The following is an 18159-nucleotide window of genomic DNA, read 5'->3' as shown; positions in this document are numbered from 1 at the left end:
CACAGGAGCTTGGATTCTTCAGTAACCTAGATTACTGACACAAATTAAGTGAAGAAAATGAAGGCTGTCACAGATTTCACATGTGCCAATCCTGGAATTTAATTTTTGAAATTTAAGCACATTTCCAGTGCTTAAATATTTCTGTTCACATCCATTGGGCTTAAAAGTGCTCAGCTTCTGCTAGATTGTGGTCTGTGTGGTTAAAGACAAATTGATGTTTATGAAAGTGAAGAATAAAAAAACACCCAATAAGCTAAATTTTTATTTTGTTTTACAAAGGCAGGTGAGAGAAAGTGTGGGGATGGGGCAGGGTTTCGGAGCTTGATCCAATTGTTGTTCTCCATAAAGAACAAGTATTGGATACAGAACACAAAGCATGGAGTAAAGAATTGAAAAACAGGGCTCTGCAGAAAGCTCGCCTTGAGTGGGAGCCAAGACAGTTCTGATGTAAAGACAACCAGATAAGAGACAGCATGTACAGGACCAGGGGCTGACCTGAAGAAGGATTGTAGGTCAGCCTGGCCAATCAGAATATGATAGGCATCTGTCATAGGTTGGAGAAGTTCTGTGCCGACATATGTTCAGTCATGAACATGTTCTCCCCATATGCCTTTTAATCGCTAAGCCTTTCCCTTGGAAGGGTCCAATCACATCAAAGGTTTATCTTTCCTTGTATTTTGTCATGTTGGTGAATATTTCATTTTTCAAATATTACGGTTATTGAAAACCAAAAAATGGGTTTTTTGAAGAGAAAAAGTATTTTTTCCTTTACTGCCAGACACTGTTCTTTTGCTATGTTCTTTCTTGGTCACATTCTGAGCAGTTAGACACAGACACACACACTACTTCCAAATATGTGTTTAAACAAAACAATAACAATTCAAAGATGAATAAAGACCCACGGGTTGTGCTCTAGTACTGCTGATATTCCAGGCTATATTTCAAAACAGAGTAAAATTATGAGGGAGAATACCAGTAGTATGGTAATGATCCAACAGAATTTTTAAAAAATGTTTTTTGCCCAGCTCTGTGTGAACTAGATTTTCGTTGTATGAAGATGGGCTGATTGATCTTATTTTTATATATCTATATTCAGATTTTGGCTAGCAGACTGCCATCAAGTTCTTGAAACTGTTGGGCTGGCCTCACAGCTTTATAGGGAATTAATATGTGTTCCATACATGGCCAAGTTTGTGATTTTTGCCAAAATGAATGATGCTGTGGAGTCGAATTTGCGCTGCTTCTGCATGACGGATGATAAAGTGGACAAAACTTTGGAGCAGCAAGAGAATTTTGAAGAAGTTGCAAGAAGTAAAGATATTGAGGTATATCATAATTCAACAATGAAGGCCTTCGTTCCAGCCATTTTTGCGGAGATTGATAAAATGCTTGCTGGCTCCTTGCTCTTCTATGATGGAGGAAGTAAGAGAAAACCATCCCAATCCCTATAAGTCAATCATCTGCAAATAAATTATTTTAACATATTCAGCAAAGAGGATGATATCAGGGAAGATATAACTTCCATTACCCTAACCGAAATCCCCAAATCAATGAGAGCAAGGGGATCTGAGTGATCCAGTGCTTAGGGAGGCAGGCTATATCCCCTTATAAATAGACTATAATTTATACATTTATAGCAGAATCAAAGAGTAAAGCCTTTTCCTACATGTTTGGATGTTTACATACACACAAAACTCCCTGTACACAAGAAAAATGGTACAGTTATCCACCAACAAAACCTTGCTGATGGCAAATTTGCAGTTGGCAAGGTATTAAAGGCTATGGGAAATGGGGTTAGAGGAAGCACGACTGCAAAAAGACCTAAAAATAAAGGGAAACCCACCCCCCACCCCCGAGCTAAAAAATCTCACAAAATCCTGTAGTTTCGCCAAGAGTCACCAAGAAGAATGAGCAGATTGAACCTCTGGAAATCTTTTGTACCCCCCCCCCCAAAATAAATCACTCAAAGGCATTTAAATTGGCAAGGGACAGCAAGGTCAGCAAGGATCAACAAAGGTCACCAAGAGAAATGAGCAGATCAAACTACTGGAAACCCCGCCCTCCATCACTAAAAAACCTCGCCAACTGTGGATACTTGGGTTGCTGTTGGCAAGACCTGTCACAATTTCCTATTCACATATACTCAAAACCATGGTTGGCAAGGGATGACTATACATCAAGAAGAAAGCTGGGCTTGAACACTTCTTTTGCCATGTTAGGTTTATATTGCAGGAGTTTGATTTTTTTTAAGACGTGAAAGCATTCAGTCATGCTATCTCTCACCTGCTGCCTGTAATGATAGCAACCAGGAAAAGTCTTTCTACTTTATTCTGTTGAATCGGCAAGCTTGCCCTCAATCAGGGAAAGGGAAGAGAGGCCGAAAGCTGTAGATTACTCTGTGGCTGCCTTTTGTGTACCCTTGCATTATTTAGGAATGACAACTGCCCCAAGGCTACATAGCTCTTTCATGCCTGAAACATATAGGCAATATTAAACCACTGCCCACCAAGACTAATTGGGTGGGGAGCAATTCACTTCGGCTAGAACCAGGGGCATCCCTTTGGCTTTTCCCTTAGGGCAGCCTTCCCCAACCTGCGGCCCTCCAGATGTTGCTGAACTACAACTCCCAGCATCCCTAGCCACAATTTATTGTGGCTGGGTATGCTGAGAGTTATAGTTCAGCAACATCTGGAGGGCGGCAGGTTGGGGAAGCCTGCAATAACAGCGGAAGTAATTGATAGAGCTAAGCATGCTCTATGACAGGTTCATGTGTTTCCCCCCATCTCCATATTGACCCATGAATCTTTTTACTAATTGGTAAAATTGTTCAGGACAATGGAGATAGCTAAAGACCTGAACCTGATACCTGGACGTGGACTTGTAGCTCTGGTCCTGACTGCTTTTACTTTTCCAACAACAAGACGGACACCCACTTCTTGCTGATAAGAATGTGAGGCTGTTCATAGGTGCGTGCAAAACCAGGCTAAAGGAGCCCAACCTGGTTTTGCATGCACACATGAACCACCGGAATTGGGCCCAATTCTGGTGGGACCATGGCGGCAAACCCACCTATGGAGCCTCCCTTCTAAATGGGGTTAGGAGAGTGGGCGCTCTCCTAACCCCGTTTATTTGATCGTGTGTCGAACCATGTGCTGGTTTGGCAGACCCGGGGAGCAGGGATCTCCATAATTCACCACGCACTCGTGTGGTGCATTATTGGAGATCGGTGGGGGCTCGTCCCAGCACCCTGACCCTTGGAGCTACCAGCAGGAGCTAGTACTCAGTCCGCCTGCCCAAGGAAGGACGAGTGCTTGTGTGCAGGAATGTAAGCGCTTTCAGGCTTCTGCCCCGCAAAATGAGTATCCCTTTCTCACTGCATGTGAGAAAGGGCTCTGGATCTGAAAATCCTGAGTAGACTGTTTTAAGTACCTTTAAGTGTAGTTTTAAGTAATGGTTGACATCCTGACTAAAGAAACAAGAATGCTACTCTTAACTAAGCCAAAGACTTCCCCAGCAGTGGAGCATGCGTGGGAAGGGTGTAGTGATTTTTTGCTGATCTCTCTTGCCTCCAGAGGTGCTCTGTGCTAGGGGTGTGCACAAAACCACCTGGCCTGGTTCAGTTTGAGTTTGAACCAGACCCAAACAGGACTGGGCCAGTTTGGTTTTGCCCCCCATCGAACACCCCTCCCCCTGGTTTGGTTCGGTTCATAGCAGTTAGTCAAACTTTTTTTAAAAAACAAACATGTTTTTAACTTACTCCCTCCAGAGGGCTTCTCCGAGGTGGCAAGGGGAGGCTCCCTCTCCCCCCACCAGCCTTTTTGTAAAAATCACCCAATTCGGGTGTCTTTGGCCCTTTCCGGGCCTATTCCCCAGCATGGTGGCCATTTTGGAGTCCACTGTGCCTATGCAGTGGGAGCTTGCATGGCCTGGGTCATGATCTGGCCATGCAGAGTCTCACTGTGCAGGCATGGCAGCCTCCAAAATGGCTGCCATGCTGGGGAATAGGCTCGGAAAGCGCAGAAGACACCCAAACTCGGCAATTTTTACAAAAAGGAAAGCCGGCGGGAGGGGAAACTTCTGCAGGACTCCACCACCACCATCTTGGAGTAGCCCCCTGGAGGGGGTAATTTTAAAAAAAGGAAACTTTTTTTTTAAGGCTTGATGAACCCCCAGACTGGGGATGTGTGTTTGATCTGGGGCTGAGCTGAACTGGGGGTCGTTTGGCTCAACACCTGCCCTTCGAACTGAACCGGTTTGATATCAAACTGGTTTGGGTTCGAACCTCTTTGCACACCCCTGCTTTGTGCTTTCTAGAAATATATCCCTGAGGGTTGCACTGTCATCAGGGACATGTTTCTGGAAGGCACAGAGCACCTCTGGAGGCAAGGAAGATCAGCGCAAATTTCTCCCTGCTTCCTCTGAACACATGCTCTGCTGCTGGCGATGTCTTTGTTGTTCTGGATGCAGTTTTAAGAATTTGAGATGCTTATTTTTTATGTTTTAGTTTATTTAGTTTACTTTAACAAATATTTTGTTGATTTGACAGGTTTTGGAAGGGAAGCCTATTTATGTGGACTGCTATGGAAATTTAGCCCCTTTGACGAAAGGAGGACAGCAGCTTGTATTTAATTTTTATGCTTTCAAAGAAAATAGACTGCCATTTTCTATCAAGGTAAAAACAAGGCCATTATAGAAGTTACACCAGAGAAAAATGTTTTCTCCTTGTGATAATGTGAAGGTGTCTTACTCCCCTGCCCCCCCCCCCCCGCCCAAATACCTATTAATTGGAGTGTTTGGAAAAGGCATTCCTGGGATGCCATTCATTACAATGCTGCACTAGACATAAATCTCTACCCTAGTAATTAGGAATAGCTGGTAGGAACCTGTTCAAGGTACACAGGAAACTTAGGATGGAGACAGGAAGACATCCCAAGATTCTGCAATAAAATTCCCATGAATGGACATCTGTGTATCTCCTTGCTGATGCTGAAAAAGCTTTGCAAGGTCATCTTCTTTTGACAAGCTTATGAAAACCAATGTGCTGCTTTTTGAGCTTTTTAATTTTTATTATTTTTTTGGTTACTCATCTGTATGTATGGTTGAAATAAAATAATCCTTGAATGGTTGGAATAAAATAATGCAGCTATCCATGTGCAAAAGAGTAACCACATGACTGTTAATATGCTTGCTAGTGTCTGTATTATAAATCCATGTGCCTTTTCTAAAACAGGGATAAATAGTCAGTCAGCCTGCCACTAGCTGTGTTACATTATTGCCCTGTTGACCGACTTTATGCTTCCCTCTTGTTTCTGAGTACAATTCAGAGTGCTAATATTGACCTATAAAGGCAAACATAACCTGGAATCAGTTGGGGACTGGGGATAGGATAACTGTTAGATAAGTAGTCACTGGAAGTAGGGCCTTCTGTGTGGTGGCTCTCAGATTGAAGAACAACCTCCTTTGTTAAGTTTTCTTTGTTGAACAAAGAAAACTTTGTTTAATATCTATTGTTTAGATGACAGTTAAAATTTGTGTTATTTGCCTGGACTTCCAATTAGTATGATTTTTTTTAACCACTGCCAGTTGGTTTTGTTTTAGTTTGTGTTTTTATGGGATCTTTCTTCTTATAATTGCAGACTGCCTTTCACAAGTCTTTTATAATAGAAAGACCAGGTTATGAATGTTTTAAATAAAGAAACACAATCCCAAAATGGCCCAACTTCATCCAATTTTATAATGTATGGGAGTTCATTTCATGTGACAATTGATCAACATTTTTGGAAGCTGTGAATTGGTTGGCATGGGTTATGTATCATTGCCCATTTAATGTTCATCAGATCTCCTGATATTTGAGCGTGTCGATTTGCTTCAATCACCTGGATCATCTTACTAAACTACTCTATGAATAATTCAGGGTCCTCTGGCTTGGGGGCATCCTGATTGTTGCGCGTTTCTGTTTTTGACACCCTATAAAGGGTATAATTTGGCACAGTCTGTGGGGCAGGGTAATGTTTAGGCTGGATTCAAATGATTGTTTGGGAACCCTGTTTCAGAACAAAACATTTGATCACATTATCTTCTGGCATCTTTCTGACCAATGGCCCAAGAAGTCTTCTTTTTCTTTGGAGACAGTGTTTTTTTTTTTAATCTGAGGCAATGACAAAATTAAATATTACGCAGACCCAAAGAACCTGAGACCTTTTGAATCCATTTATTTATTTATTTATTTATTTATTTATTTATTTATTTATTTATTTATAGATTAGAGACACCAGCCAAGAACCCTGTGGTCGCTTATCCTTTTTGAAAGAACCAAAGACTACAAAAGGTCTGCCGCAAACTGCCGTTTGCAATTTGAATATCACTCTGCCAGCACACAAAAAGGTACAGCCACTGGGACTTCTTAAATATCTTTCAATAGCCCTGCCCCCTTTTTATTTTCTGCTTAATATAACAAAACACTTGTAATGGGAATGCCTGGCAATGGGATTAAGCCTGTTTTATGTCTTATTGTTTTCATGTATGCAGACAGCTTTTGAAGTTTCTTGTTACTGTGGTGTTGAGTTTCTATTATTTGATGACTGGATCCTCTGTTTATAGCTCATGCTTCAGCTTACAGTCCATAGATTTTATGCTTCTAGTAATGTCATGTGTTAATTTGCAATGGATGTAAAGTTTTGTTTGTTATTTTCTGTTGACACTTTGGGTTTGCTTTGCCTTATAAATTAGCTTGCATTTTTGTGCACCCTTACTTAGTCCTTTTCATATCCTGATATTCTTTTCCCTGCTGTCCATTATAATATTCCTTGTCTCTGCAATGCATCTTGGGACCAAAAGGAAACAGAGTCAGATCAAGATGATGAGGTAATATAAACATTGTCTTTTTATTATTATTGTTGTTATTATTAATATTATTATTATAAAATTCATACCAATAAAGAAATATAATATCACAGAAATATAACTGCTAAATTCCTAAAATGTATATGGACATGCTTTGTTGTTAAAAAACTAAATTGCAAACTTCAGATAAAGTTTAAGATCATATGTTATGCTTAGAACAATATGGACATAGTTGCCCCTTCTGTGTATGCAGCTTGTATTGCTGCACACATGGGAGGGAATCCTTAGTCCTCCTTCGCTGCCTCCACCCTGTTGGCCCTCGGCCAGATGTGTTTACTTTCATGCTAGGTATACAAAGATGCATGTGGCCATTTCAATCTAGAGATGTTTTTCCATACTTCACCTAGAGGCATTCAGTGGCTCTTCTTCAAGCTACAGCACCCAGTCTTCTTGTACAGTATTCTTTGTGAGGTTTTTTACATCAGAGGTCTGGAGAGAAGCAGACTACTGGATACCTCTGTGTGAGATATCGAAGGGCCTCTTCAGAAGTGGCCAGAAGTATTGCTGTTCACCCAGGTGAAAGTCAATACAGAGGGAGAGAATGGTTCAACAGAATATATACTGAGATATTCTCCCACATTTGATGCTCTATGAGATGGCTTATGTTATCTGTAATTGATACTATATAAGTATGGTATCTTTGAAGATTTTAGAAAATATCCCTAATATAATTTGGCCCATGGTTTATAACTGGATCATTTCTGACCAACGGCTAGCAAATATTTAATCATTGTTGGGTTTTTTCTTTTTATTGTCTGGAATTACAAAAACAAACCAGGCATTAATTCCTGAAAAACTATCTTTTTAAAAATAGCTTTGAGTTACATTTAAAAAATTATGGCTTGGTACCACATGTGCACTTCCACATTCAGAAGGTATCTTCTGCTAATGGAAGGACTGATTTGCAATCTCACAGTAGAGATTTACATAAGAAAAGTGAAATTAAATCCATCAATGTTCTTCTGCATATGCAAGCTTTTGCACAAACATAATTGTTATGGAATTTACTTATAGCCCTGCACGAACTCTTATGCAAATTCTTGCACAAATGTTTGTGGAACAGTGCTTGCATATATTTTCCTTCCACGTTCTGTCATTTTGGATCACACTTCCTTGTAAATAAGAATTGTTGCAGTCGGTAACTGTGCTGTGCTGATGTTACCCTTCCCCTGGCCTGTACCAATGCAAGCACCCAAGGGCCAGCAAATCCTGGGGTCATGGTTCCAAGGCTCAGTGGATGACATGCAGTCTAACGTTCTGTCAGCGGAATGTGGCTTCCATGAACAGAAGCACAACACCCTGGATAGCTCCCATCATCCCCAGCCACAATGTCCAAGGCCATTGTGGCAGAAGGTGATAGGAATTGTAGTCCAACAACAGTTGGGAACCCCTGTGCTAGTACAATGTCCCTCCTCCTGTTCACAGGAACAATGTTCCACTGATGGACCATTAGTCTGGATGTTGGCCAGTGACTCAGTGCTGATTACTAAGGCTGTTGTGACTCCTCAGAGCAACATCTTTTGGCCAGAAACGACAATCTGTTGTGCCCTAGCTGGGAATGGTTAGGTGGATCAGCACAGTGTGGTTTATGGATTGTACCTATTATCTCAGATATGTGTGTGACCGTTTTGGTCACTAGGATCAATTTTGTGGATCAGTACCCTTAGATATGCCAACAGTCCAATAAACAGTCCAAATCACCTAATATCTAGCATCTCTAAATTTCAAAGCAGCACTTTTTGATTTGTCAGAGCTATTTTATAACTCTGAATATTTTATTTCCAAACAGAATATATATTTTAGTCAACAAGCTAATTTCAGTAGGAAGCATTTAGCCTTACTTAACAAGCCTACATATAGGAATTTGATGCAAGTTATCAATTAGCAATTGTATCCCGCTTTCTAATCCACATCCCTGCATTTGTGCATATTAAAAAATCTCCCCTTCCATGTCTTTTTTTTTTGTCCTTTATGTACTCAGTTTAAAGTAGGTGTACAGTGTGATTTATGTGCTTTCATAAATAACTAATTTGGGGCAAAGTATTTGATTGGCCAGTGTTACAGCTTTATTGATGTTCCACATGTGTACCTGTAGCTTTCTGTATGGGTGCTCCCATTTATAGCTAAGGACTATCCCTGATACTTTGTGACATGATGGAGATGAAGAACTTAAAATAAAGAAACTATGCAATAAAAAATTAAAGTTTAAAATGTGTCTCAAATGTTCCTACAAATATGTGACATTTGGCAAATTCCTATATGCTCTCCTAGTAACGAGGATTTTGGTGTTACATTTACCAATGTTCGTCTTGATACCTGCATATACTTAACATACGCTTCAGTGTCATCTAAGAATGGATATGCAATTTACTGTATGATTAGGAACCTGTTCAAGTATTGCATTGCCCCAGAATTCTCTCAGGTTTGATATTGAGAGCAGTCTCAATATGCAGTTCTCACCCCTCCTGCACCAAACATAACAAGTGAATCTGAGAGCTCCTGTGATTGTTTGAACATAAGATCTTTCTGATCCTGTAGAATACTAGAACACACTCATTTTGCAGGGTCACATTGATCCTATGGGGTTTTTTCAAAAAGAGCCATTATATCTGCAAGGTTTTTATGGTTAGTGAAGTGCCACAATTGCCTCTATGGGATGGCTTTTCACACCCTCAGCATTTAAATTAGTTTTAAGCTTCTTAGCAAGCTGAGGGGTGTGGAAATCTCCTGCCACAGAATACAGTACTTCCTGAATCTGAGTTCACTAGGGCCATTGTACAGATAACTTAAAAGATAAGAAGATTAAAAAGTTCCTAATAAAACACTTGTTAACTTATATAATGTCTAGTAAAGCATATTCAAAATACAGACCATAGACAGAGCATAAAAGATCAAAATAAAATAGATTACAAAGGGCTTTACGTTAAAAAAAACAAAACAAAAAACCCTGTTAAAGGAACCTAGTCTTAATTCAGTCACTCACAGCTTTTCACAAGCTGCCCAAAATAGGTATATGCAGAAAATTTTCACAAATCAATTCAAATCAAATTCTAATTGATTTGAATTGGAACCACTGAACAGAGTGGAGATTTGTTCAAATCCATTTGAATTTACCCAATTTGATTAGAACAAATTGCCACTTTGTTAAATGGTTCTAAATCTAATTGATTATGATTCAATTAAAATTTGAATCAATTCATGCGAATTTCATGCACATCCCTAGCCCAAAGTCAGGTGAGGTGTCTGAAGATATCCTGACTCTCCATTTGACTTTGAATTCAATCATTCAATCATCTTTATTACGGTCAAAGACCAGCACAGGGTAAGGTACAGATAGAATATAATAAAACTCATACTAAATAAAATATAACTCTAGAAGCTAAATATGATTAAAATAGTAAAATATAACTCTAAAAACTGTAAGGTAATTAGTAAAATAAAATACTAACAGCTAAGCCTAAAAACTGTGGAAAGATTAATAGAGTAAATGTACAACTAGTAGGGCAACTAAAAATATAGAATGGGTAAAATAATAGATACAGGCTACATAAAAGCAATATAAAAGCTATGAAGTAAAATGCAGATTAAAAAGAGTTTGAATTCTTTTATCCTAAATTTTCTAACAATCATGCAGAAAATTATAACTAAAGAAATACATTAGCATTTCCATTCAGCTCTCTTATTAATAATTCCTACAGTCAAAAACAAGCTGTTGCATACAGCCTTGTTTACATCCTTCCTTTGAACTGCTGTATTCCTAACTTAGATATATAATTAACCTCTTTCCTGGAAATATAAATTATTTCACTAGTCCTTGACTATTTGAGGAACAGAAAACAACTAGATAACTACTATATCATAAAAGCGTCTTGAAAAACAAAAGCATGAAGTTACAGGTGAAAAGAGCATCAGTTTCTAGGCCATAGTTGAATCAAATGAAAGAAGGGGCAATTTTATATTTAATATCCAGGACAGAAGAAGATGTATGAAGAAGGTACATGTGCCCAAGGCCCACTTCCTAATGTCAAATCTAAGATAAAGTAGTATCGGAATAGGCTCCAAGATACCTGTTCATTTTCCTTCCTCCCCAAACACGCATTTGCAATGGACTAGACAAGAATAGTATTATCTATTCTTCAGTGACAACATACATCTTAAGTTTTAAGTCTTCATTGTCTGTCATCAAAATGTAACCTCAGGTATGGCCCTGGCCAGTTGAGGAATTTTAAAGAGCAGATTTGAGCCAGATTTGAATGAGGTGGGTCAACATTTTAAAAACAAAAACAAATGTGGGTTACATTGTAACTTAAACTCTACTATACAGATAAATGAACTGGACCTCTGGAGAAAACCAAGAATTTCCATGATTGTTCCAGGGAAGCAATTAATTATATAGTGTCAGTGATGTAGTGGCCGGAACAGAATTAGGATCAACTCTCCACTCAGACATTAGGTGTACCTGTCACTGTCTTCCAAACCAACCTTCTTCATGGGGTGGTGATTAGGCTAAAATGTCAGGATGAGGAAAGGGTAGGATAGAGCCAGGTCCCCAGTCCCTACTCAGTTCCCGGACAGATTTATAACCTAGTTTATCCAAGGAAACAGTTTTTTATTTATTTAGTCATTCATTCATTCCATTTCTATACTGCCCTTCCAAAATGGCTCAGGGTGGTTTACATGAAAACAAAACAATTAAAATCAATTAACAGTTAAAACAAAAATTATAACACACCATAAAACAACAACAATTAAACAAACAGAACAGTTTAAAAACCCTGAAAAACCAGGTTTCAACATTAAAACAATTTACACAATTTAAAAACCCTGGAAGGCCAAGCCAAACAGGCTTTAAGGCTTTCCTGAAAGCCAATAAAGAATTCAAATTACGAATTTCTGCAAGAAGTGCATTCCACAGACCAGGAGGGGCTACAGAGAAGTAATATCTCCAAAAGATCTACAAGGTTTTGATGGGGGTTTCCCTGTTGTCCTGAGCAGGTATTTGCTTCATCCTATCCACTGCTTTGAACATTAAATGGAAACATAGGATACCAAAAAGAAATCTGTTCTGGATACTGTTTGTTAGAGCTTCTAATAAAGAGTTTGTTTTGTTACAGACAGAGAAAACGGATCGGCGACAGAACTTTGTCTCTCTTGCTTTACGTAAGCGCTACAGCTATCTGACTGAGCCTGGAATGAGTGAGTTCCTTAACAAATGTACTAATGCTATAGATTTATTTCACAAGAAGAGACATTTTTTCTATAAACATATTTTGGTGTTTGAAAAAGCCTGATTCAATAGTCAAAAGCATCTAATTATTCAAAAGCCTTTTTGAGCATTCAAACTTTGGGAAATTCAGGCTAAAACACCACATGCTCTCTTTTGAAATTCATTTTGCATAGATTACACTGCTAGGAAATTTCAAAAAATTAAATCAAGGAGGCCATGTAATATCCCTTGGGTAACGTTCACAGAAACCATAATATTGGAGTGTTTGACCTAACCCCCCAGATGTGGTTAGGTTCCTTAGCTAAACAATCCACTCTCGTGGTGAAAGTGGGTATTTAAACTTCACGCTTCCCCATGCATCAGCTGATAAGCGGGGAGAGTGGCTATTTAAACTTCCCCAGGAATCAGCTGAGAAGCACAGGGAGTTGTAAAATGTAAATAGCCACTCTTGCTGCTGCTCAGTTGATGCACAGGGAGGTTTAAACACATGGTGCATGAAGTGAGAGTGGATGGAGCAGCCTGCACCACTCATGCCACTTCTTTAAATCTCCCCACATGTCAGTTGAGAAGTGGGGAGAGTGTCTGTTTGAAATGGATAGCAATTTAGTTGTGGGGTAGAAAACCCCACAAAAAAATGTTAAAATATAGGAAGTTTACACAGCAAATAATATATTGGCAGGCAAAACATAGAGATTATAATCCACACATGTATATCGCTTGTTTTGAATAGAACCGCACATATAGCTAGAGTTAGAACATTTATTTATTTATTTATTTTTATTTATCAAATTTGTATACCGCCCCAAACTTTCGTCTCTGGGCGGTTTACAATAACATAAAACCAGTTAAAAACTTATACAAAAGCTTAAAAACAATTTAACAATTTAAAAATAACCAGAAATTAAAACCCAAAAATATTAGGAAGCTGAGAAATCTTGGGCAGAAATATGGGTTTTCAGGTGTTTTTTTAAAATTGCCAGAGATGGGGAGGATCGTATCTCAGCAGGGAGTGCATTCCACAATCTCGGGGCAGTGACTGAGAAGGCCCGTCTCTGTGTAACCACCAAACGAGTTGGCGGTAAGAACTGGAAGGCAGGAGTTGAGGTCATGCCCTCCCTCCTGCTGTTACTCCCCTGCAACTGGTACTTAGAGGCATCCAGAAATCAGTTTTGATTTCACTATAGTCGGAGTTTTGATTTTACTCTTGAACCAATGAGCCATTTTTAAAACCTTCTTATTTACATACTACTTCGCACTTTAATACATGGGGCTAATTTTTATCTTACTTTGGAGAATGTTTTTTCCCCCTTCACAAGAATAATTCATTCATATAAACATTATAGCCAATCGCTCGCAAATTTTCCACATCGCTGCACCACACACATAGTAATTTATATGACCTGTTCTCTGAAGTGTGCTTTGGAGACCACTGAAGGCAAAACCAGAGTGTGTCAAATCTTCACATCTAGGAATGTAAATTTTTTGAAAGTTTGAAAGCCATGGGGAAATTGACACATTTTTTAAAAAATTGAAAATGACCTCTATACAGTGGCCCACATGTTGCACAGGCTGCATGACCCTCAGGGACATATTCCTGGCAACAAAAAGGGCTTTTGTTGGGAGCAGAGAGCAGCAAAAATCACATTGTCATCCCCTTCCCCAATAGGATTAAAATGGTAACTACCTTATATTTTGCATAAAACAACTTCACATTACATAGTTGTTAGAGCAATGAGCAGGAAGTGATAACTTTTTAAAAGACCATGCCTTGTAAATAATTTCATGCTTCATTCTAAGAGAAAATATTTCGTAAGAGGTTTTTTTGAATTTTTCCAAAATATCCAATTTTTCCCTCTTTGGCCTTGTGGGGGTGGGGTGGAAGAAAAACCAACCTTGGAGTTTCCCCAATTTTTTCCAGTTCTTATATGGGCTTTCACATCTCTGTCTGACAATCCTTTGATACTTTTCCATTCATTTGGCCCTTATCCCAGCCAGTTATTTTCCATTGTAATCTATTCTAGTAATGCATATTTATTTTTATAGCATTTTTGAACAGGGTTTTATTTCAGAATATACTGTAGTATAAACCGGGGATATTCAGCTCGTTGGCTAGAACCCACGAGTAGATAAAAATGAGATCTTAGGTGGATCGCATTTAAATTTATTTTGAAGGAAGATGAGGCAGAGAGAAAAGAATGACACCTGCAGTAAACATATTAGAAGGTTTCATGTGGTAGGTTGGGGTTAAAGGGAGTCCTTGCTCTGAAAAAGTTGTAAGTTACTGGTTTAGGCAGCCTTTTAGAAACAGGCAATTCAAAAAACCTTATCAACATTACATATAGTTTGTAGTTAAGAGGTTTCTTGTTGGATTTATTGCCTGGCTATGGGCTTTCACAACATAGCACTTCAGAAGCCTAGTACAACATTTAACTTTACTAAATATATTGCGCAAAATAGTTGTTATCTCTTCAAAGGGCTTTATCATTGCTTTATTCTCCCATATAAGACTGAGATGACATGAATGTCAGATGAATCTTGACAACTGATTGCACTGTGATAGAATCTAAGGATTGGTTAACATCCCATATGTACAATGATAAATGATCGCATCCTGACCAAGGTATTCTCACATTGGTTGATAAGTCAGGGATAGCCAGCACATGACAAATGCTTTAGACAACTAGTTTATCTCAGGATATCTGCATTCAGTGTGTGAAAAATAAATAAATAATGTATATCCACCTTATGACTGCAAACCTGAAATTACTTTTATAGATGATCCACTGAGGTCAGTGGGGCTGCTTGCATTCAGGTGGTTTCAGGGTGTTGCCATAGCTAGAAATTCAAACAGCAGTTTTGGCTCACACATGGGGCTTGTATTAGATCAGTTGAATTTTTGATTTGGTTTAGGTCTGTCAACATCTGACACAGCCACCGTGCCATATCACAAACTGCTTTTGAAGCTTCCCCTAGTTTCTAATATGGTTTGTTATGGGGCATGGGAGGAAGTGGAGGAGGGGGTGCTGTTGGAGGCAGGGGGGTGCTGTTCAAGGTGCTGGGAATCCTAAAGCTCCCTTGGGCTCGCAGAACTTAGAACTGTTGTTCTTTCTGTCCTGGCCACAAGGTTTCTTCCAAGGTAAATCATATTATGAGACAAAGAATGCAGATTCACTTTTTGGATGTGTAATATTTGTTAAAGTTGGGAAAATGAAATCTTCTACTGTTTAATAAATTAGGGCTAGTTTTCATGTTGCCCCATAGGGCCAGTAGTGTGGCTGTCAGTCCTCTGTGGGTCCATCCCAAGCCACTTTGGTAATATTAAAATCAAGGTCACATGGGAAGAGCCAATAATGTGGCTAGTTCCTATGCAAATATTCTCACAGAGCATACTACCAGCTTCCCCTCCCATGTGATCTACCTCATTCTAATGTCAGCAGAGTAACATGGATGGATCTACAGGGTAGCACTTCATATAACTTAAGAACTGGGCCCTTCACACAATCTTAACTATTACTGTACTGTACTTCTTTTATGCACATTTTTCTATCAGCATGCTTGACTGTTGCACATAGACACACTCACTTTCCACTGGACACCAAAGAGTCCTTAGAGAAGCTAGTCTGTTGGTACTATTTCACTGGGATACTACCAGTTTTACATCGATTATTTTATAATAATTATTGTTTTCCTAAGACCAAATTTGTTTGAATTATCAAAATAGACTTCACATAAATGTGTTCTGAGAGTGCTTTAGCTTCAGTACTAACTCTGTATGAAGAGATTGTGCCTTCAAATATATTTTATTTTTAATCAATATTTTATCATCATGGAAGAACTCTGCCCAGCTTTATACATTACTGGCATTAGCCTTTGGTGAAGAAACAGACCAATGCCCCTCTCTTCTACCATTTATTTCAAATAATGTATGAGCTAGGCACTTCACAATTGTCTGCTTGCACAGAGGCCCCATGCTGTGGCAATGAAGCACAAAGGTCCGAGCTCACACATTCTTTATAGTGTCTGATGTAGGGGATAGTCCAGGGATTCTCAACCTTGGGTGCCCAGATGTTGTTGGACTTGGACTCTCATAATCCCCAAGCAAAGCTATCTATCTATCTATCTATCTATCTATCTATCTATCTATCTATCTATCATATTTCTATACCACCTGATATGTACATCTCTAGGCGGTGTATAAAATTTAAAATATTTAAAAGTCACAGGTTAAAATACATGACAATAAAAACAATAAAATAAAATAGTTATTAAAACAAGTTTTTAAAATTATTAAAATTAATTCTAATTAATTTATGGGAGTCGAAGTCCCCTGGGGTTGCCACTGATAACTTATGAAACTACGACTTGGTCACTGCTTTATCAAAAACATGCTATAATGTCATTCCCCAAGTTATGGCCTTCTGGGGCTGACATCTCCTTCTCCAGCCGCAAAGTTTACTTATTTATTTATGAAGTATATAGCCCACCTCTCTGCTAAAACAGCTTTGAAGGCAGCTTACAAAATCCACATTATAAAAACACAGCAATAAATATTAGCAGTAAAAAGCACATGTAAAACCAGTAAGGGAGTCCCAATAAAATAATGCCGGTCAGTAAAAACAGAAGCGTGGGAAAACAGAATGGTCTGTCACCCAGATATAGTAAAGATGACACCAGAGAGGAATCTTCCTAGAGAGGGGATTCCATAACCAGGATGCTACAATAGAAAAGCTCCTCTTTTTGGCAGCCACCTGTCTAACCTCTGAAGACTCAGACACACAGAGAAGGATTTCAGAAGATTATCTTAATTGATGGGCAGTTTCATATGGAAGAAGGTGGTCCTTCAGATACTCTGGACCCAGACCATTTAATGCATGACAAACTGTTCAGATACCTGTAAGAACTAGGTGTTTTGAGAATGCCTATTATCAACCGATCTGTCCCTGCCAGATATAGTATTGTTATCTTTTGAGATAGGCCATTTAAATGTTAATTTTCTTAGAGCTGCTCTCAAAATTGTCCTCAAAAGATACCAAGACACTACATCTTGTAGAAAAAGTGTACTCTTCTTTTAAAATGCCATATTTGGAAAGATGTTTGAACATGTGTATATTCTGCATAGTACACCATACAAACTGTTTTATTCCATGTGCTTGTTTTGACATGACAAACCATGCATGAATAAAATAAAAACTTTTGGTTGCTTTGCTTGCTCACGTTTTTTCATTAATCATATTTCCCATTTTTTTAATGTATGACAAATGCTTCTTAAAGTCATTTCATGTGAAGTTGTTTTTACGTTTGACCAAGTAAAAGGAATATCGCATGAAAAAGCCAACAAATGCAAAAAAGGGGGGTTTGTTTGTTTGTTTAATCATTAAGTCAGAAAAGTTCTTGCTCTTATTGGCTTTGTGAGCGTGAAGCATATACGAAATGTGCATGGGAGTGAGAGAGATTTGACTTTATTCCCGTTGCTTCACAGTTTGCACATCAATTGCCTGTCACTTTAAAGGTATTTTGGGTTCTGCATGAAATAGTTCGAAGTGGTTTTCAAAGCAGACTTTAGCTACTCAATGTCATTTGCACAAGTTTATACTGTTTTATGTAGGTATTAACTATAAAATGTATTAGCAACAGAGCTAGAGATATGACAGAAAATTCCCAAAGGACAATTTCAGTATTTGCACAAAGCAAAGACATACCGATAACAGGCAAAATGGAACTGAGATTAATATTTCAAATCTACCACATCAGAAAGTCAATAGGAAGTAAGAGAAGAATTTTTGGTTGTGGCTATTACTTTGGACCATAATGGACTCCTCCTTAGTATGTTCTGTTTTTTCATTGTTTGCAGATTTGGTTGCCTTGTGCTTTCTGTCTTTCATTTCATGTTGCTTTTCAAACCTTATTTCAGATCATCCATAACTGTGTGTCTCATTCCTATTTTCCCCCTCCTGTTTAGCTGTTAATTTGACCTACTTCATTCTAATTCATACAAACAGTTGTACTTGCTTTTTTGTAATATTACAACG

At 38.6% G+C, this 18159-nt stretch overlaps 1 protein-coding gene across 36 annotated transcripts in view; it reads left to right on the top strand.

Annotated features, from left to right (window-relative positions):
* The window catches only part of ANK3 (ankyrin 3), a 661543-nt gene that overhangs the window by 608416 nt on the left and 34968 nt on the right, over positions 1-18159 (top strand). For 25 of the 36 annotated variants that reach the window (XM_053306987.1, XM_053306988.1, XM_053307003.1 and 22 more), the window contains 5 exons: positions 1097-1325; positions 4547-4672; positions 6262-6384; positions 6838-6864; positions 12018-12099. In XM_053306987.1, coding sequence (XP_053162962.1) covers positions 1097-1325; positions 4547-4672; positions 6262-6384; positions 6838-6864; positions 12018-12099 — 587 coding nt within the window. The remainder of the gene's footprint in view (positions 1-1096; positions 1326-4546; positions 4673-6261; positions 6385-6837; positions 6865-12017; positions 12100-18159) is intronic. The other 11 variants (XM_053307011.1, XM_053307009.1, XM_053307019.1 and 8 more) reach the window with 1 other exon arrangement.

This window comes from Hemicordylus capensis, chromosome 3 (assembly GCF_027244095.1).
Source record: "Hemicordylus capensis ecotype Gifberg chromosome 3, rHemCap1.1.pri, whole genome shotgun sequence".
In the NCBI taxonomy this organism is placed as follows: domain Eukaryota; kingdom Metazoa; phylum Chordata; class Lepidosauria; order Squamata; family Cordylidae; genus Hemicordylus; species Hemicordylus capensis.
The sequence above is the reverse complement of the archived record's forward strand: the minus strand, read 5'-3'. Positions and strand labels throughout refer to the sequence as shown.